The 21,314-nt window shown below is 44.3% G+C and overlaps 1 protein-coding gene across 3 annotated transcripts in view; it reads left to right on the forward strand.

Annotated features, from left to right (window-relative positions):
• MYH11 (myosin heavy chain 11) overlaps positions 1 to 21,314 on the forward strand; it is a 127,950-nt gene that overhangs the window by 10,119 nt on the left and 96,517 nt on the right. For all 3 annotated transcript variants that reach the window (XM_027117292.1, XM_027117294.1, XM_027117293.1), the window contains exons 2-3: positions 7,278 to 7,639; positions 15,346 to 15,502. In XM_027117292.1, the coding sequence (XP_026973093.1) occupies positions 7,295 to 7,639; positions 15,346 to 15,502 (502 nt within the window). In that variant the 5' untranslated portion in view covers positions 7,278 to 7,294. The remainder of the gene's footprint in view (positions 1 to 7,277; positions 7,640 to 15,345; positions 15,503 to 21,314) is intronic.

Below are 21,314 nucleotides of genomic sequence, written 5' to 3' on the forward strand. Positions count from 1 at the left end.
CCCCGGACCAGGGCTCGAACCCGTGTCCCCTACATTGGCAGGTGGATTCTTAACCACTGCGCCACCAGGAAAGTCCCTAAAGCGTGGCTTTTTAAGACAGCAAAATGTACCTTTATTTCTGATTTGCTCCGTGTGTGGATGTGCATGTTGACAGGATAGGGGAGTTCTTTCTCTGCCTCTATCAGTGTTTGTCTTTTATTGTACTTGTTAGACTTTTTCATTATGAAAATTTTCAAACATATGCAAAAGTGGAGAGAACAGTATGACATACCCCTTGGTTCCTGTCACTCACCTTCCATATGAGGCCAATCATTTCACCCCCACCCTCCTCCCATTTCTTTTGTGGGTCCCAAAGTCCTTTCTAATCTATAGGTTACCCTTTTTAAAAATACTTTACCAGTTAAAGAAACTGAGTCATTTGTCCTATGCTTTCCCACCTTGTGGGCTTTGTCACATGCCCGTGGCCTTGTTTGGCATGTTCCCTGTACCCCGCATTTCCCTTAAATAGGTGTTAGATCCAGAGGCTTTGTTGGCTTCGGTCCCCCAACCCCACCCCATTTTCCTTTTTGTAAGAATATTTCATTGGTGGTGGTGGCACTTCCTAGAGCAACCCCTCTGGAGGCACGTAACCTCTGATCGACTTTGTTTTTGCAATGTTAAGGTTAATGAGTAGGTATAGGTGGTGCCAGCCTGATCCATCCATTATAAAGTTTGCCATCTGCTTTTCATCTAATACAGTGGGTCTGAAAGTGTGGACCCCAGGCCAGCATCCTCAGCATCACCTGGGAACCTGTTAGAAATGCAGGTCTTGGGCTCATCCCAGACCTACTGACTCGGAAGCTCTGGGGTGGGCCCAGCCATCTGTGATTCCACAACTGCCCGGGTGAAGCTGATGCACAAGAAAGTTTGAGAATCAATGGTCTGATGTTTTAGCAACATTGATAGTCATTGTCAAGACCCATTATTTTATTCAGAGTTCCAAAATTGCTACATTTTAGTTTCAGCATTTCTTCCACCTTTATTGGCTGGAATTCTTCTAAGTAGAAGGTAGTTTTTGTTGTTTTTTTTTAAACAGTGAAAGTGAGGTGAAGGGAGAATGGACTCATTACATCCCAAGAGAAATTCAATAACAATTTAAAAATGCAGGAAATGTGATTGTTAAACCTGGGACAGTGCACATTCTCTACGATTCTTTAGTTCACTTTTTGGAATAACTGAAGTGATTATTCAGATTTAGGGAATGATTCACCCATTTCTCCATCTTTTTTTTTTTTAAATGAGCTACTAGATCAGGTCTCCCAGGAGAAATAACCATCCCTTCTGAACAAATCAGCCTTTGGGTTTTTTTTTTGTTTTTTTTTTTTAATTTGTATTTTTACTTTAAAATAAGTTTGAGATTGAGTGAATTTGTTGGCAGCCTTTGGTTTGTATTATTGTTATTTTCACCCCAGAAGAGAAAAGTGGTAGTAACCGCCCCTCTGATTTTTGCCTTGCAAAGTCTGCATTTTAGGAGGTGGCTGCCCAGCTCCAGGGGCCCATTGATGGGATATGGGGGTTACTCCATCTCCGTGGGATTTGTTGGCCTAAGTGTGGAGATTATGTTTGAATTCAAAGGAGTTATGAATTGTTTTCTGCTGAAGTAGGGGGATCAACCACACAGTACGTCCTGGTGGCTGTACATCCTAACTTAGCTTGCACCTTAGTTCTTTGCAATCAACAGTGGATGGGGGGAGGAGAGATGGGGTCGGTTGGAGGAGCTGAGTGTTACTAGAGCAGGGCAGCTCCTTCAGGTATGGTCAGAGGGTCTGGAATGGGCCCTTGGATTGGCCTACAAAGAGTCTGTTGCCTCAGCACCTTGTCTCATGAACACATCTAGACAACAGAATGGAGAATCTGTCACAAATGGGCTCCCCATGTTGAGAGGGCATTTAATGACTTGACGTTTTATATAAAGACAGACTTCTTGTCAATTATTTAGTGACCTTGAGGAACAGTTTGTAGAAAGGCAGCATCAGTGTTTTAGTTTCCCCTTTTCGTTACCAGTTTTCAATACAATGGGTTGATTCCCCAGCATCTTACAAGGATGACTTGTGAATTTTTTTTAATCATTATGAGCTCATGGATTTAAACATATTCACCTTTCAACTCTTGTCCCATATTTGACCAAATAGAACCCTAGTTTAATATTTTAGTGTGTAGTTTTCTAGACTTTTAAAAATGTATACACAGACATATAAAATGACAAGAATTACTCTATTATAAATATTTTAATCAGCTTTATTGATATTTTAGTGTGTAGTTTAATATTTTAACGTGTAGTTTTCTAGACTTTTAAAAATGTATACACAGACATATAAAATATTTTAGTGTGTAGTTTTCTAGACTTTTAAAAATGTATACACAGACATATAAAATGACAAGAATTACTCTATTATAAATATTTTAATCAGCTTTATTGAGGTATAATCTACATATAACTCACCATTTTTTTAAAAATTCACTGATTTTTAAGTGTACAGCTCAATGAGATTTGTCAAATGTATACAGTTATATAATCACCACCATAATCAGGATATAGAACGTTTTCATCACCCCCAAATTTCCTTTGTGCCTCTTGGCGGTCAGTGGCCTCCCCAGCCTCTGGCAACCAGTGATCTGCTTTCTGTCACCATAGTTTTGCCTTTTCTAGACTTAACACATTAGTGGAATAATAGAGCATGTAGACTGGGTCTTGCTTCTTTCACCGAGCTTGCTTTTGAGATTCGTCTATTTTATGTGTAGTTTGTTCCTTTTTATTGCTGAGTATTCCATTTATTCATATTGTTTTTAACCTAAAAAGATATCGGAAATATCTTTGCATGGTCCAAAGTCATCTATTGTGTTATTCCATTTATATGCAATGCCCCGAAAAGGCAAATCTATAGAGACAGATAATAGATTAGTGGTTGCCGAGGGTGGTGGGTAGGAACAGGGAGTGACTGCAGACCACCATGAGGAAACCCTTTTGAGATGATGGGAATGGTCCAAAATTTAGCATCATGATAAATGCACAGCTCTGTAAATTTACTAAAAATCACTGAATTGTGCATTTACAATGAGAGGATTTTAAAGCATGTAAATGACAAATAAATATGTTAAGATGAAAGGGAAAAATCTTTTTGTTAACAGTGAGGCCCCTCACTGTTGTGGCCTCTCCCGCTGTGGAGCACAGGCTCCGGACGTGCAGGCTCAGCGGCCATGGCTCACTGGCCTAGCCGCTCCACGGCACGTGGGATCTTCCCGGACCGGGGCACAAACCCGTGTCCCCTCCATCAGCAGGCGGACTCTCAACCACTGCGCCACCAGGGAAGCCCAATTTATACTCTTTTGATGTTCAAAAATTGTGTGCAAATCTGTAACCAACATTAACTCTATGAATTATCACTTTTATTATTTCTTCTTTTTTTAACATTCTTTTTTTAAATATTCTTTTCCACTATGGTTTATCACAGGATATTGAATATAGTTCCCTGTGCTACACATTAGGACCTTGTTGTTTATCCATTCTAAATGTAATAATTTGCATCTACCAACCCCAAACTCCTAGTCCATCCCTCTCCCTCCCCCTCTCCCCCGTGGCAACCACAAGTCTGATCTCTATGTCTGTGAGTCTGTTTCTGTTTTGTAGATAGGTTCATTTGTCCATATTTTAGATTCCACATGTAAGTGATATCATATGGTATTCGTCTTTCTCTTTCTGACTTACTTCACTTAGTATGATAATCTCTAGCTGCATCCATGTTGCTGAAAATGGCATTATTTCGTTCTTTTTTATGGCCAAGTAGTATTCCATTGTATATATGTACCACATCTTCTTTACCCATTCATCTGTCAATGGACATTTAGGTTGTTTCCATGTTTTGGCTATTGTGAACAGTGCTGCTATGAACATAGGGGTGCATGTATCTTTCTGAATTATAGTTTTGTCTAGGTATATTCCCAGGAGTGGGATTTCTGGATCATATGGTAATTCTGTTTTTAGTTTTCTGAGGAACCTCCATACTGTTTTCCATAGTGGCTGTACCAACTTCCATTCCCACCAACAGTGTAGGAGGGTTCAAAAGGGAAAAATCTTTGCGTGGCATAAATAAGTCTACATCTTGAATTTTGGGTGGAATTATAGGATTCTGTTGCCTGGATGCTCTGTAATTTAACAAGGCACTCACTGAAGGCCGTTTGGATTGCTTGCAGGTTTTGCTGTTCCAAATAGCACTGCAATGTACATTTTTATACATCTGTTAGCACTTCTCAGTTTCCTTAAGCTAAATTGCTAGAAATCGAATTGCAGGTCAGGGGGTGTGCATGAATTTTAGGAACTTTCCATCTGTAAGGGTGATGTATGCAGAGGCCCGGACCCTACACTCTTGACAACACTGGATATTATCAGTGGTTCTCACCTTAGCCAAGCTATGGGTGAAAAGCAATATCTCACTGCTTCACCTTGTATTTCTTCATTTACTAGTGAGGCTGAACATCTTTTTCTTATGTGGATTGGCTATTTGAAGGTGTTTTTAAAGTATCTATTTTTGTTGATCATAAATTTAATAAAAGTTATAAAACTGTAAGTATGGCAAAAATACGTAATAGAAAGTATACTCATGTTCAGAGTAGCATTATTCACGATAGAGAAAATGTGGAAGTAACTCAAATGTCCATCAACAGATGAATGGGTAAACAAAATGTCATATATCCATACAATGGAATGTTATTCAGCCTTAAAAAAGGAAGGAAATTCTGATTCATGCTGCAACATGGTTGAACCTTGAGGACATTATGCTAAGTGACATACGCCAGTGACAAAAGGACAAATACCGTATGATTCCACTGATATGAGGTTCCTAGAGTAGTGAAATTCATAGAGATAGAAAGTAGAGGGCTTCCCTGGTGGCGCAGTGGTTAAGAATCTGCCTGCCAATGCAGGGGACACAGGTTCGAGCCCTGGTCCGGGAAGATCCCACATGCTACAGAGCAACTCAGCCCATGCATCGCAACTACTGGGCCCATGTGCCACAACTACTGAAGCCCACACGCCTAGAGCCCATGCTCCACAACAAGAGAAGCCACCGCAATAAGAAGCCTGCACCCTGCAACAAAGAGTAGCCCCCGCTCGCCACAACTAGAGAAAGCCCGCGTGCAGCAATGAAGACCCAACACAGCCAAAAATAAATAAATAATAATAATAAAAGATAAATTTTAAAAAACAAAAGAAAAGAAAGTAGAATGGTGGTTGCCAGTGGCTGGAGGGAAGAGGCAATGGGGAATTAGTCTTTAATGGGTGTGGAGTCTCAGTTTTGCAAGATGAAAAGAGTTCTGGAGCTGGATGGTGGTGATACTTGCACAACAATATGAATGTACTTAATGTCACTGAACTTAGTGTCATAAAATGAGTAAGATAGTATACTTATGTATATTTTACCACAATAAAAAATTGGCAAAAAAACCCATAAAAAGTAAAAATCCCTTCATAACTATATTGATAAGTGCATATTTCTCCAGTCATTCTGTCTATATGGATTCTAAATATTTTTAAATAAAATGGGTTATTATACCTACTATTTTACAATATTCCCTATATTTCATTTTTAAACAGTTTTATTGAGATATAATTTAAATACCATACAATTCACCCATTTAAACTGTACAATTGAATGGCTTTTAGCATATTCACAGAATTGTGCATCCATCATTGCAGTACATTCTAGAACATTTTCATCACCCCCAAAAGAAACCCTGTACCCCTTCGCTGTCACCCTCTAATTCTCTCGCAGCTCTTGGCAACCACTAATCTACTTTCTATCTCTACGGATTTGCCTATTCTGGACATTTTGGGTAAGTGGAATCATATAATATGTGGTCCTCTGTGACTAGATTCTTTTACTTAGTATAGTGTTTTCAAGATTCATTAATGCTCAGTGTATATCGGTACCCCATTCCTTTTTATGGCTGAATAATATTCCATTATATGGAGAGGCCCCATTTTATTTATCCATCCATCTGTTGATGGACATTTGGGTTTTTTTTTTTTGACACTTCTTGGCTATTAGAAATAATGCTTCTATGAACATTCATTTATGAGTTTTGTGTGGAGGTATGTTTTCATTTCTCTTGGGTATATACCCAGGAATGGGATTGTTGGATCATATGATAACTCTCTGTTTAACCATTTGAGGACCCCCCTTTTATTTTTACAGTAAACTATCAGACTTGGATATCTTCCTGTGTCAACACACCTTGACATACTTCTTGCATCTTAACCCCTGGATAGCATGTCATTGTATGAAAATATAATGGTTTATGTACCCATGCCATGTTGATGGACAACAGGCAATGATGGAGATCCTTTTCTTTTTTTAAAAAATAAATTTATTTATTTATTTGTTTGTTTTTATCTTTGGCTGCGTTTGGTCTTCTTTGCTGCACGGGCTTTCTCTAGTTGCGGTGAGTGGGGGCTACTCTTTGTTGCAGTGCTTGGGCTTCTCATTGTGGTGGCTTCTCTTGTTGTGGAGCACGGGCTCTAGGCACGCAGACTTCAGTAGCTGTGGCACGTGGGCTCAGTAGTTGTGGCACGTGGGCTCAGTAGTTGTGGCTCGCGGGCTCTTGAGCGTAGGCTCAGTAGTTGTGGTGCACGGGCTTAGTTGCTCTGCGGCATGTGGGATCTTCCTGGAGCAGGGCTCGAACCCATGTCCCTTGCATTGGCAGGTAGATTCATTTTTTTTTTTTTTGAAGATGTTGGGGGTAGGAGTTTATTAATTAATTAATTTTTGTTGTGTTGGGTCTTCATTTCTGTGCGAGGGCTTTCTCTAGTTGTGGCAAGCGGGGGCCACTCTTCATCGCAGTGTGCGGGCCTCTCACTATCGCGGCCTCTCTTGTTGCGGAGCACAGGCTCCAGACGCGCAGGCTCAGTAGTTGTGGCTCACGGACCTAGTTGCTCCGCGGCATGTGGTATCCTCCCAGACCAGGGCTCGAACCCGTGTCCCCTACCTTAGCAGGCAGATTCTCAACCACTGGCAGGTAAATTCTTAACCAGTGCACCACCAGGGAAGCCCCTGGAGATCCTTTACTGAAGGGCCTTTGGGTTGTTTCCATTTTTTGACAACATAAACCATCCTACAGGGAACACCTTTGTACTCTAAGAATATTTCTGCAGACTGCATTCCCAGACATGATGAGGTGAGGGCTTTATCTGTCTTTAGGGCTTGGTTCTGGTCTAATTCTGACCCTGTGGCCTTATTCCCCAGGGGATCAACCAGGCACCATGGCACAGAAGGGCCAGCTCAGTGATGACGAGAAGTTCCTCTTTGTAGACAAAAACTTCATCAACAGCCCAGTGGCCCAGGCTGACTGGGCCGCCAAGAAGCTGGTATGGGTCCCTTCGGAGAAGCAGGGCTTCGAGGCGGCCAGCATCAAGGAGGAGAAGGGGGATGAGGTGATCGTGGAGCTAGTGGAGAATGGCAAGAAGGTCACGGTCGGCAAAGATGATATCCAGAAGATGAACCCGCCCAAGTTCTCCAAGGTGGAGGACATGGCAGAGCTGACGTGTCTCAATGAAGCCTCCGTGCTGCACAACCTGAGGGAGAGGTACTTCTCAGGACTCATATACGTGAGTATCTTGGGGCAGCCAGTCACTTCTTGCTGGCCTCCTGCACCCCTGAGGGAAGGGAGAGGCTTGGAGATGTCTTCGGGGTGCAGGTTGGGAGGCTGAAGTTTTCAATGAGAGAGGCTGCAAGGTGGGATGGAATCGTCCAGACCTGGGTTCCCATTCACCTTGCCCTACCTAGTTCTGTGACATTGAACAGGTTATTTCACCTCTTGAAGCCTCAGTTTTCCCATCTGCAAAATGAGAACAATCACCCTCCCCATGTAAAGGAGATCCAAAGATTCCATGTAATCCCATAGGCGCTTGGTCAGTGCTCAACGGATTTCAGTGAAGTAGTTCCCTGCCCTTCCTCCATCTTGGAAATAAAGAAGAGCTCTTAACCTCCTTGGGAAGGCTTGTCCATCCTGGCAGTCAAGTAGGTAGGAGACATGAGGATCTTGGTGAGGTTTGATGGAGGCCTTCCCTGTCCCAAATGGGAACGCCTGGATCGACCTGGACCCCTCTGGGTTGACTGTGCAGATCAGAGTGCACTAGAGCTGCACTGTCCAATATGGTAGCCACCGGCCACATGTGGCTAACTAAATTTAGATGTAAACTAATTAAGCATCAATTCTTAAAAGTTCACTTCTTCACTTGTACTGGGCTTCATGTTAAATGCCCAACAGCCACCTGTGAATAGTGGCTGCTGTATACCTGTGACAGCACAAGTGTAGAACATTCCTATCACTACAGAAAGCTCTGTGGGACAGTCTGGACCAGATGATGTGTGACTCAGGGGTACAGGTTCCTTGTGGGGTGGGCCAGCTCCCCAGGATATAGAAGGACATGGTAACCCCATTAAGCCAAACTGGTGGGCAGAGGGTCCCCCAGTCCAGCCTTTGTCTATCTTGCCTCTCAGAAAGGGTATGTTAATCCCTTGGGCAAGTTATCTAATTTCTCTGAAATTTTGTTTCCTTCTCTGTAAAATGAACGCAAGAATAGTACTAGCCTCATAGACTGGGTTACTCTGAAAAGAAAGCACTTGGCATGCTTCCTGGCATGTTGTAGGCACTCAACATGCTAGGTGTTGTTTTTATTAGTTTTGTTGCTGTTATGGTAATTTTTGTTATTACCAGACAGATGTTCTGGGATTCTCTGCAAACTTATGGAAACAGTCACCTCCATCTTTAGGCCCTCTGGTCCTGCCCTTTGTGTTTTACCATGTGAAAATTACAAAACTCCCTTGTCATCTCTAAAATTGTCCTGCAGACGTTTTTCCTAATTAGGAAAGTAAGGCACATTTATTCCAGAAGATTTGGAAAATTCATAAAAGCACAGTAAACACAAAAATCAGTCCTCCCCAGAGATAACAGCTGATAAGATGTTGGTGCATTCCCGGTGTTTCTATGTGAGAATAGTGCGTGTTTACCTATTGAAAAGCCTGTGCACCTAGGCTGGGGACCTGCTCTTCTTTCTACATATAAGTCAGTGATGAGCATCCCCATTGCTCATTCATAACGCCAGAATGTCCCTTTATGGGCTTTGTGACCTATCCTATGGATGTACCATAATTAATGATCTATTCTTCTTATGGATTGTTCAGAGGGGGTTACAATGGGTTTTTTCTTTTTAAAGAGCCAAGGGGGAACAGGGGAGCAACTCATAATTCTATAAATGCCTCCTCTTTATCTCATTTAATTAGTACAACTCCACTGAATGAAGTATGCTAGTCTGTAAGATGAGACGAGCATACTTCATTCAGTGGATGTTGTGCTAATTCAAGCTGAGGCTCAGAGTACTGAAGTCCCTCCAAGGACAGTCTAAGATGCTCTCTAAACAGGGAAAGTCCCTTTTGTCAAACTCCTTGTTTGGAAGCATTATCAACCTGGGGCTCTTGGCACAGAGTGGATATTTCTAAGGGCACCAATCTGCAGGGAGCAAGAGGGGAGCGGGTCTCCTGTCCAAGATGAGTCGTCTTCATCCAAGGAGGTCAAGGATGGGCCTGGATATGAATCTTGCCTGCTATGCTCTGACACAGATGTTTGAGCCCCAAATAGAAATCAGGAAAAATGAGGGGCTTATGAAGGTCCCAAGACCCAGACTATCTTCCGACAGCAGATTAAAACATGAATCAAATCTTCAAATTCCTGCTACGCTTCTCTGGACAGATTAGATGAAAAGCCTTTCAGTCTTGTGACCACACGGCCACTGCTGTCTCGTTCCTTTCTGGTCAGTTTAATCACTTAAATAGAAACTGTTGTCCGTGACAGAGGAGATAAAGGAGGACAGGGGTGGAGATGGGGGGCACAGCAAGTTATTCACCCGGCGCGTGATAGCGGAAGGCGCAGCAGCCCTTATTACGGGTGGGTGGCAGGTGATGCTCAGGCAGCTGGCCGTGGCCGACTTTGCCCTTGATAAAGAAGAGAACGTTCCCTTCCATTCTGCAAGGCTCATTTCGAACAAGGCACTTTTGCTCAGGTCCTGGCTGATGTCTTGTCCTCTCGGGTCTAGAAGAGGTAGAAGCCAGAGGGTCCCGTCTCCTAGTCTTAGAGATGCAGGTTCTTGCCTGAGCTGCCAAGGATCATTGATGGCACATGTGGGGCATGCATGTGGCTCTGATCCCTGGTCCAGCACTCTCTTGCTATCTTGGCTGTTGCTGTTGGCTGGCTTCTCTCTGCCTGGGATTTTTCATGACTGCTTAGCAGTCGGCTCTGTCCCTGGTGTTGGGCTGGGAGATGAGACAAGGGTTTCAGGCACAGGGAACTCAGTGAAGAGGTGGGCCTTGCTTGTACTGGCTACCGTCCCAAGTCCCAGCTCTCTGGCGAGAGTGAAGCTCACATCCCACCCTGCGCACGAGGTGACCGAGGCAGAGAGGTGACGAGACTTGCCTGGGGAGGGACCGGATCAGACTCCCCTGCTTCCCTCTCTGTGGGATGCTGAGAGTCACAGGGCCCAGTCCTCTCCCTGAGGCTGATTGATAACTGAGGGGAGGAAGATAAGGCACACTTGAGCTGGATGCAGATATGTAACATAGATTCTACAACGATGAATGGATGAAGGAAAGGTGGTAGATACACCGAATGATGTAATAACCCTGCTTTAAAACAGAAGGAGATCCTGCCATTTGTAACAACAGGGATGAACCTGGAGGACATTATGCTGAGTGCAATAAGCCAGAGAGAGAGGGGAAAATCCCGCAGGATCCCATTTACATGAGAATCTAAAATAGTCAAACTCAGAGAATCAGAGAGTAGAATGGTGGTTGTCAGGGTCTGGCGGGGAGGGGGAGATGGGGAATTTCTTATTTATGTATTTATTTGTGGTTTTTTCTTGTATCTGTTCACAACTATCTAACCACTCAGACTTAAAACATTTTTTTTGAATAGACAACACATGCAAATAGTAAATAAAATAGTATGTAAGGGTATTTTAGAACTTTTCCTTTCAACCCCATTCCTCACCTTCTGGTTCCCCTCCTTAGAGAAACCGTGGTCACCAGTTCCTTATGTAGCGTTCCAGCAATATTTTATACATATAGAGGCAAATATATGTATATTTGTATACATACATATGTATTCCTTTAAAGGGCAGTGAGCCATAGTTATTGAGCCAGTCTCCCACTGATGGGCATTTAGGTTGTTTCTAGTCTTTTTTGCCCTTTAAAATCAAGGCTGTAGCAGATCACATTCTTGATGGACCAGGTCTTTCTCTAGGATACATGTTCAGAAAGTCATGACATTGCACTACAACCTGGTAAAGAAAGTATTGTTATCCATTGTTTTATAGATGGGGAAGAAGAGGCTCAGGGGTTTGGCCTCTTGCTCAAGTCACACAGGCAATGAGGGCAAGGCTGAGGTTCAACCAGGCCTCTGTGACCTAAAGCCTGCATCTCTTCCACCTTCCCCCACTGTTCCTCATTTCTGCCGGAGGCCTTGGGAGCTCAGGGCTCCACGGCTGACCATATAAAGTGTTAGGGAAAAAGTGGACTCACTTCCTAATACGGTCACAAGAGGGAAACCCTTGGCCTGCAGCTGGGACCTGCTGTGGCACCGGGCCCTGAGATGCCGGCTGGGACATGGGAAGCGGGGATGTTGAAACCTGAACTTGACCAGCTGGAAAGGGGCCGGTGGGGATGGGGAAGCAGAAGCACAATCAAGTGCAGGTGGGCTGGGTCAGGTGAGACCAACCAAGTTGGAGCAATGGAGACTGAGACTCCAGATTCTGAAGCCCAGCTTCTGTGTGGGGTGTGCTGCTGCCTTCCTAGTCCTTCCTGTAGGGCCACTGTGCCCCGGAAAGATGTGCTGAACTGGACAGAGATTCAGATCTGTCTGGAAGCATGGATTAAGTGCTTGCTGTGTACATAGCACCAGGAGGTGTCCTAGGCAGACAGGAGGAAGGTGATATTTCTCCTTCAGAAGCTGATGATGGAGTTGGGAGAGCCATGCCTTCCTTCCTTCCTCCTTCCCTCACTCCCTCCCTTCTTTCTTCTATTCATTGTATTCAGCAAATATTTACTGAGTGTCTGCTATGTGCCTGGCCCTGTGCTGGGTGTCAGATATATGCTGGTGTGCAGCTTGCAGTCCAGGAGGGACATTTAGACTGAGCCCTGAAAGAGCAGATGGAAATGGCTCTGGGAAGATCAGGGAGAAGTGTTCCAGGGAGAGAGAACATTCCATGTGAAGTTTCCAAGGTGGCAAGGTTTTCATCATGAAACAAAGGGAGCACTGGGTGGTCACTAACATTAATTGAGCCCCTATTACATACCAGGTACTGAGCTAAATGCTTCACGAGGGCTATCTCACAGCAAACCAATGAAGGAGCTCCTATTACACCTGCCCATTTTGCAGATGAGGATAACTGAGGCTCAGAGAGGCTAAGAGACTTGCCCAGGGACACACAGCCAAGAAGTAGCAGAATGAGAGCTCCAACAATTCCTTGGTAGTCAATCCTATACTCTTAACCACTGCCCTTTACTGCCTCCAGGTCCCTGGAGGGGTGGTTAGGGTTGTAAATGATACATTCTGGAAAGGACATGGCAGTGGCAGTGGGCATGGCCTGAGAGGAGCTGGAGGTGGAGTTGAGGCCTGAAGAGGAGGTAGGGCTTGGTTGACCTTCATTCAAACGATCGATTGTTTGTTGGGCACTTACTCCATGGAGGCCCCAAGCTGGGGAGCAGGACACAGATGAACAAGACACACAGGCCCTGCCCTGGAACAGCTTTGCCACCTGTTCAACGAATGTCTATTGAGCACCTACTATGTGCGGACCAGTGCAAGGCCCCGGGTCACAGAGACGAAGGCAGCACTGCCCCTGCTCCAGGGAAGCTTTGTAATTAACTGACCCCTCAGGCATTCATTTAGCAGACATTTAGTGAGCACCCACTGTATACCTGAGCTGGTTAGCACCTTATCTGTTAAGTCTCAGTGCTGGGAGTACCTCCCCACTGAAGTTTCTCTGAGCACCCCCATGTGGGTTAGGGCCCTCCCTTCCTTGCTCCCATGATACGCTGGGCTCCATCCTTGTTGTTATGATGTTAGTTTTGAACATCCTTGTCTCCCTTTTGATCTGGGGGATTTTTGAGGGCAGGAATGATCATTGATTTATTTGTCTCCAGCATCTAACACAGACCTGGTATACAGTAGGTGCTCAATAAGTGGCTGATGGATGTTTAGATAAGCCTTATGTTGACCTCACTCTTGCCCTTTTTGGGGAGTGGTGAGAACCTGGGGGATTACTCCCTCCCTCCCCCACCAGTCCTGTACCTTTTCAGGAACATCATTCTCCCTGTGCCCGGGCCCAACGCTCATCATCATTGTCCCTTAGCAAATGGTGCCCTGGAGGGAGGCTCCCACTCTTCAACCAGTTGCCAGCATGACTGAAAGCCCTTTGTGGGCAGGACCTTGTGTGTTTTGTCTTCCAATATAACCCCAGAGCCTTGCACAGTGTGAGGGCACACACAGAATGAATGAATGAGTAAATGAATGAACAAATGATCTATTGTTTCTGTAGGACAGGGATAGGTCTACAGCCTTATGGACAGTGTCCACTCCTCGGAGTGGGCCAAGTTGGAGCTCAGTGCTGCCAGGGTCTTGCTGGGTGACTTTGGTCAAGTGAAAGTGACTTTGATCACTGCTCTGAGTGAAACCCAGTGATGGAATATCTGTTCCTCCTCCTTTAGTCACTTCTCGGGGGAGTTGGAGGGAAGACATGCTTCCCGGCCATCGGAGCCTTGGGCAGCACTGATGTTACTGTTTGGAAAAGCAGTTCCTGTGGGACAGGTTGGTGCCTCCCTCCTGGGCTGTGACCTCAGCCCATGGGAAAGGCCAGCGTACAGTAAGAACCAGGACAGCGCCTCCCCCAGGCACAGCACGGCAGGGTGTGCGAGCCTCTTCACGCCCCTTCCTTGTTCTGTTCATTTTCACACGCTCCTCTGGGCTTGGTAGGGCAGTATAATTTTTTTTTTTTTACATCTTTATTGGAGTATAATTGCTTTACAATGGTGTGTTAGTTTCTGCTTTATAACAAAGTGAATCAGCTATACATATACATATAGGACAATTTTTTAAGATTAATTAATTTATTTTTTTGGCTGAGCCACGTGGCTTGCGGGATCTTAGTTCCCCGACCAGGGATTGAACCCGGGCCCCGAGCAGTGGAAGCCCCGAGTCCTAACCACTGGACTGCCAGGGAATTCCTGACTTTTTTAAAAAAAATTGTGATAAAATCCATATAATATGGATTCACCATATTCATCAGTTTAAAGGAAACAATTCAGTGGCAGTAATACACTCACTCACGGTGTAGTGCTACTATCACCACTGTCTGGTTCCAGAACATTTTTATAACACCCCAAAGAAACCCATTCCAGCTAGCAGTCACTCCAGTTCCCCCGTTTCTGCAGTCCCTGGAAACCAGAGATCTGCTTTCTGTTTCTGTGGATTTGCCTGTTCTGGGCATTTCATATAAATGGAACCATGTGATACGTGACCTTCTGAGTCTGACTTCTTTCATTCAGTGTAATGTTTCCAAGGTTCATCTGTGTTGTAACGTGTCAGGACCATTCCTATTTAAGGGCAGCTGTGTTCATCACCATTTTAGAGACAAGGGAGTGTGTGCTTTGTTCATGGTCGAGAGTATGAGCTCTGGGGTTAGCAGTCGCGATTTTAGTTCCGAATTCCCCAGCAGCTGTGTGACCTGGTGACCTCACGGAGCCTCAGTTTCCTCATCTGTCAAATGGGCAGCAGGGAAATCATAGTATCCCTGTCACAGGGTGGATGTGAGGATTAAAGAAGAAGACGACTGTGAAGTGCTTAGCTCAGTGGCCGGCGCCCAGTAGATGCTCCAGAAGTGGTAGATGTTATTTAAGCCCGCGAGGCTCAGGGAGGTGAAGCAACAGTGGTGAGAGTGGAGCTGGGATCTGAACGCAGAACTTATAAACTATAACACAGGTGCCCTAGAAATCCAGTCTTGCCCCTTGCTCCTCTTCCCCTATATCCAGAGACAGTGATGCCAAGAGGTTCCCACTAGGACTCTGAGCCTCAGTTTCCCCCTCTCTAAAATGAGACTCTGAGCGCATCTGTCTAAGGCTGCCACTGTGAGGATGAAGTGAGAAAATGCACACGGTGGTGCTCAGACAATGCAGGTCATGGTGGGTGTTCTCATGGCCGGACCCCCACGGGCTGTTTGTCCCTGCTGGGTTCTGGAAATAAGATGGGTTCTCTGTTTGGCAGACATACTCGGGCCTCTTCTGCGTGGTGGTGAACCCCTACAAGCAGCTGCCCATCTACTCGGAGAAGATCATCGACATGTACAAGGGCAAGAAGCGGCACGAGATGCCCCCCCACATCTATGCAATCGCCGACACAGCCTACCGGAGCATGCTGCAAGGTGAGCCGCCTGTGGGTGCATGGAGCTCCTCCTCCTCCAGGGAGCCCACCAGGGCTGCTTACAGTCACTCCCCGGGCCCCTCCTGTCCTGCCTGACTGCAGTTCTCGCCAAGAATGCGGAGTTTGGCAGGCAGCACTGGGCCTCAGGAGGGCTGTGACTGAAAAAGGGAAAAAGCAAACTGAACATCTGTGTTTGCGGCCCGGGAGGGCAAAGGAGGAGATAGCTTGGGCAAATATGGGCATGGGCCCGCTCTGGCTTCCGCTCCAGAACTCGCTGTCCCCCCCGGGCTGCCCGAGGCCCTGGGCAGGCCAGCTGTCTGGAAAATGGTAGGATGCTCTCGCCTGGGAAGGGAAGTGGGTGGGGAACAGCCCTGGGGCTGAGCCAACCAGATGTGGATTTGCAACCAGCTGTCACTCACACCCTGCGGGATCCTATGCAAATGTCTTTTCATCTCCAGCCTTAGTTTCCTCATCTGTGAAAAGAGAGTGATAGGATCCGTCTCTCAGCTTGTGGTGAAGATTGTAAAACAGGCTTTTCCACACTGAAGGCCTTTGCATATTACCTCCATGTTTATGTATTATTACTATCGTTAATAACTTTTACTGAGGTAGAACATACATACAGTAGAATGCAAAAAGTGTACAAATTCAGCGTCCAGCATAAAATTAATTTTTACATGTCTACAGTTGTATAATCACCACCCAGACCAAGATGGGAAATAGTTCCAGAAAGTTCCCTCATGCCTCTTCCCATAAATGGAATACCTCCTCGTATAAATGGATCTGGTCTTGAGATACAGGAGTTCTGCCCTCCTTACACTTGGGAAAGGGCAACAGAAAAGAGCTTTGGCAGTTTTAAAGCTGTGCACAATTGTTATGTGATTTTTAGGTGCGAATAGTCTAGAGGTTGTAAGCCGGCAACTGGTAGGCTGGATCCAGCCCTCAGATAAGTTTGGTTTGGTCCACGTGGAGTTTTTTATTTTTATTTTTTTTAAACATCTTTATTGGAGTATAATTGCTTTATAATGGTGTGTTAGTTTCTGCTTTATAACAAAGTGAATCAGTTATACATATACATATGTTCCCATATCTTTTCCCTCTTGCGTCTCCCTCCCTCCCACCCTCCCTATCCCACCCCTCTAGGTGGTCACAAAGCACTGAGCTGATCTCCCTGTGCTATGCGGCTGCTTCCCACTAGCTATCTATTTTACATTTGGTAGTGTATATATATATGTTCATGCCACTTTCTCACTTTGTCACAGCTTACCCTTCCCTCTCCCCATATCCTCAAGTCTGTTCTCTAGTAGGTCTGTGTCTTTATTCCCCTCTTACCCCTAAGTTCTTCATGACCTTTTTTTTTTCCTTAGATTCCATATATATGTGTTAGCATACGGTATTTGTTCTTCTCTTTCTGACTTACTTCACTCTGTATGACAGACTCTAGGTCCATCCACCTCACTACAAATAGCTCAATTTCATTTCCTTTTATGGCTGAGTAATATTCCATTGTATATATGTGCCACATCTTCTTTATCCATTCATCTGATGATGGACACTTAGGTTGCTTCCATGTCCTGGCTATTGTAAATAGTGCTGCAATGAACATTGTGGTACATGACTCTTTTTGAATTATGGTTTTCTCAGGGTATATGCCCAGTAGTGGGATTGTTGGGTCGTATGGTAGTTCTATTTTTAGTTTTTTAAGGAACCTCCATACTGTTCTCCACCACATGGAGTTTTAAGGATACCTAAATTAGTTGCCAACTTTTAAAAATTTGGAGATTGTACATAAAAAGCCAGATTTCTAAGTGGTTTTGAAAGTATTGGAACGTCTGGCAACATGTGATCCCACCTGTCAGCTGCCCCTTTAGAGGGGGTATGAGTTCTCCAGTTTCCCAGTTCTCACCTGGCCTGATGCACTTGTTTGTGTTAACTGCCTGGCCCCTGTGTTTGACTTTGCAACCCCTGGAATATCTTCCTCCAGGAATGTTCTGAGTTGGGAATTGAAAGGAGCCCAGTTTTGGAAGCTCCTGAGGGCTGAGATCCAGATGTGCCTAGGAGATATAACCCCCCAAGGTAGGGGGCTCAGATATAAGTTCCCCAAAGGTTACTGACAGGGTTAGCCAAACCCCACAGGTGCAACTCAAGCTGGACCACTCCAGACGAGAGACTACCATTACCTCCAAAGGCCAGAATATGGAGCCTTGCAAAGAGGGTTGTGGAGATAAAATCTCAGGTTTTAAAGTGATGACTCTTGGAGTTAGGTATGTGTTTTTGTGAAAAAAAATCATTTGTGGTCTCCCTTAATGGAAAAGTATAAAATGGTGGTTCACACAGCTCTTTGTGAAACTGAACATCACAAAGTTACAGTGCTTGTATCATTTGGGGTGCTTTTGCTTGCGAGAAACATAGCAACCAATCAAAGTGGCTTAAACAACGGGAATTTATTACCTCACATAGCAAATAGTCTGAAGGTTGATGATTTCAGGCTTAGCTAATTCAGCAGCTCAAAACCAGACTTTTCTGGGATTTTCTTGGCTACTTCCTCATGGTCACAAGATGGCAGCCATAGCTCCAGACATCACATCCTCATGTGATAATATCCAAAAGCATGAAGGACGTGGAGGGTTAGGGTTTTTTCCTATGCCTCTTTTTTATCAGAGAGGAAAACCTTTTCCAGAACCTTCTCAGCAGGCATCCCTTATGCCTGATTGGCTAAAACTTGGTCACATGCCAACCTCTAAACCAATCATTGGCAAAGAGGACTGGAACATTTATGATTGTTTTGGACTATTCCTGGTTCTTCCTGGAGCTGAGGGAGCTCCCACTAAGCACATTTTATCTGAATACGAGAATGAAAGAAAATTTCGTTAGCAAAGAGGAAGGGGGGAGTGACAGTGAAGCACTGCCATAGTGCTCTTAAAATATGTATGTGTAACTTTTAAAAAAACTTGAATCTTATATATTGATTCTAGAAAAGGTAAAACATATATTTAAGCAAAAGAGAATATACCGGCACCCATAATTCTATCACCCAGAGATCACCACCATTAACCTTTTGCTATGAAACCTTCATACACTAACTGAGCTGGATGGCATGAAATGAAGGATGTTTTGACTACCTGAAAATAATTGGTTCCAGGAAAAAATCACTTAAAACAGGCACTGTAGATTAAGGGGGAAGGGGGCTTGAGGGGCTTGAAAAATGACACTGCAAATTATGAAAACAGGCTTATTTATTTTACATGTAATAGGAATTTGGTGGTAATTTCAACTAGATGCTAATTCTTAGATTGAGTATAAAATTAATTCATTTTTTTACCTTAACTTTTTTTTGGACAGAACCATGTGAGAGCGTAAGATACCATTCTTCATGTCGTGCTTGCTTTCTGCAGTGTAGGGTAAGAGGGTAATTTTTGCAGACTTATTGGAGAGATCACCACTTTTGCCACGGGCTTTTACTTATTTGGCATTTAGCACAGTGCCTCAAAGCCCCTTTATTACCTTTTCCGATGACTCTCTGGTATTTGGTTGTGAATTGATCTGACTTTCTGTGGCCTTTCAGAGGGCATGGACATGTGACATTGCACCTTCAGGGAAATCAGCAGTTTTGCAGAGCTGCCACTTCGTTGTGTTTGTATCAAGACAATGGATGTTGACACCCAGTAGCTGGCAAGGTGAAGCCTTTGAGTTGGAGGGCAACAGTGATGCAGACCAGAGAAAGATGTTTCAGTGGGTTCTGATTTCCTAAATAGTCGTCTCATTGAAGAATATTTTTGTGTTGTGATAACTTTCATCTCCCTAGACAACTTCCCATCCATGGGGCAATGTTATACTCTATACCGGGACCCCTGGGGCTGATAACATTTCATTCCTTTTAGGCTCTATATTTTAACACAGAATTATATAGTGAAATATAAAATTACTTAGAAATTTCAGGGTCTTCCCTGGTGGCACAGTGGTTAAGAATCCGCCTGCCAGTGCAGGGGACACGGGTTCATTCCCTGGTCCGGGAAGGTCCCACATGCCACGGAGCAACTAAGCCCGTGCACCACAACTACTGAGCCTGCGCTCTAGAGCCTGCGAGCCACTACTAAGCCCTCATGCCACAGCTACTGAAGCCTGCACGCCTAGGGCCCCTGCTCCGCAACAAGGAGAAGCCACCGCAATGAGGAGCCCGTGCACCACAACGAAGAGCAGCCTGCACTCGCCGCAACTAGAGAAAGCCCACGCACAGCAACGAAGACCCAACGCAGCCAAAAATTAATTAATTAATTTTAAAAAATAAAATTACTTTGAAATTTCAAACCTCAAGAGAAAATGACAGCCATGAGCGCACAGAACCATAAAAGATAAGCTCTTTTTAGATTAAATGTTAATCAACAGCTGCTACGTATGTATTCCTTTTGGCCTTACCTGGTGCTTCCTGGCAAATTAGTGATGATAGACTCCAACGGAAAAAAATCCCTCCCCACCAAGAAAAAATCAAGGAGAAAATTATAGGCTTGGGAAAAATAATTTTTTTTCTCTAGAAAGTGGGAATTTGGTTTTTGTGAAGGAACATGTGGGCTCAGTTTGTGACTCTATTGGTGAATGTTGCTATCCCAGGCTGTACAGTCATTTGGCTTGAATCATGCTGAACTTTCTGTCTTGGAGGTGTCAAGCTAGCAGCTGTGGCTTCCTCCTCAAGTCCTCTGTGGAACAGGCTGGAGTGTGAAGAGATGGGGTTGGGAAGGGGTGGAGAATACGTTCACTGAATACAGAATGAAATGTTTAAAATATGTGACGTAGATGCTTAAGTTCCCGAGGACCCCTAAACTCCATAAAACCCACAAACTCCATCCTTGTCTGCCTGCTCATCACTGAATCTCTGGCATGTTTGCTGGTACCTGGCGTGGAGTAGCTGCTCCGTTAATATTTGTGATGAATGAAGGAAGAACTCTCAGAGTTGTTTAAAGAAAAGAACCAACCAGGGTCAGGATGGGGGGGTTTGTCTTAGAGGGGTGGGGAGTTACAAGCCTTGATGGCTTACTAAGAGGAGAAAGGGGATCTGGGGTGGCGTTCTGGCTGAGAATAGTAACAGGGGAGTTGGGAATATGGTAGGGGATTTCTAAGACATAATTTACTGACTACCCCCTCCTCAAAGGAAGCCAAGCCCCTGGGGAAGAAGAGGATGGGAGAAGTAGGCATCTAAAGATGCAGCTTATATATGTGTATGTGTACATGATGTCGTGTTTACTTTTTACATTTCCCAATTTTTTTTCTTTTTTTTGGAGAGATGATAGATTAAATTCAAAAGCTGAAAATTCTCACCTTTCAACCCTTGTGCACTAGACGCCTAATTTCCCTCCCCAGAGATAACCGTGGTTTCTAGTTTATTAGATATTCTCCTAGAGATATTTTCTGCACATGTGTGCAGATACATATCTATTTCCCTCTCCCCAAGATTTCCCCACAAATAGTAACATTCCATATGCACCGTTCTATAGGCTGCTAGAGTATTACATGCCTAAAGGGATTCTTTGTTCCTTTTTTCCATTTTTAGTTTTTATTTTTAGTGAAGGTATATGTGAAGATGATTCAGAGTCAATTCCTCAAGGCTTATTAAGGAAAATAGCCCTCCTTTGTTGCTTCTCTACTCTCCCCTTCTCCAGGGGTATCCATTATCAACCCTTTAACTGATTTTTGGATAGTTACCTCTGTAATCACTAAAAAACTTGAGTATATTGCTCATATCTTAATTTTTCCCCTGTTTTATAGTCAATAGCCTATTGACTTTTCTTTTTCTTTTTTTTTTTTTTTTTTTTTTTTTT

This window comes from Aethalodelphis obliquidens, unplaced genomic scaffold, assembly GCF_003676395.1.
Source record: "Aethalodelphis obliquidens isolate GAN/ISIS:26980383/991018 unplaced genomic scaffold, ASM367639v1 scaffold18, whole genome shotgun sequence".
Taxonomy (NCBI): Eukaryota; Metazoa; Chordata; class Mammalia; order Artiodactyla; family Delphinidae; genus Aethalodelphis; species Aethalodelphis obliquidens.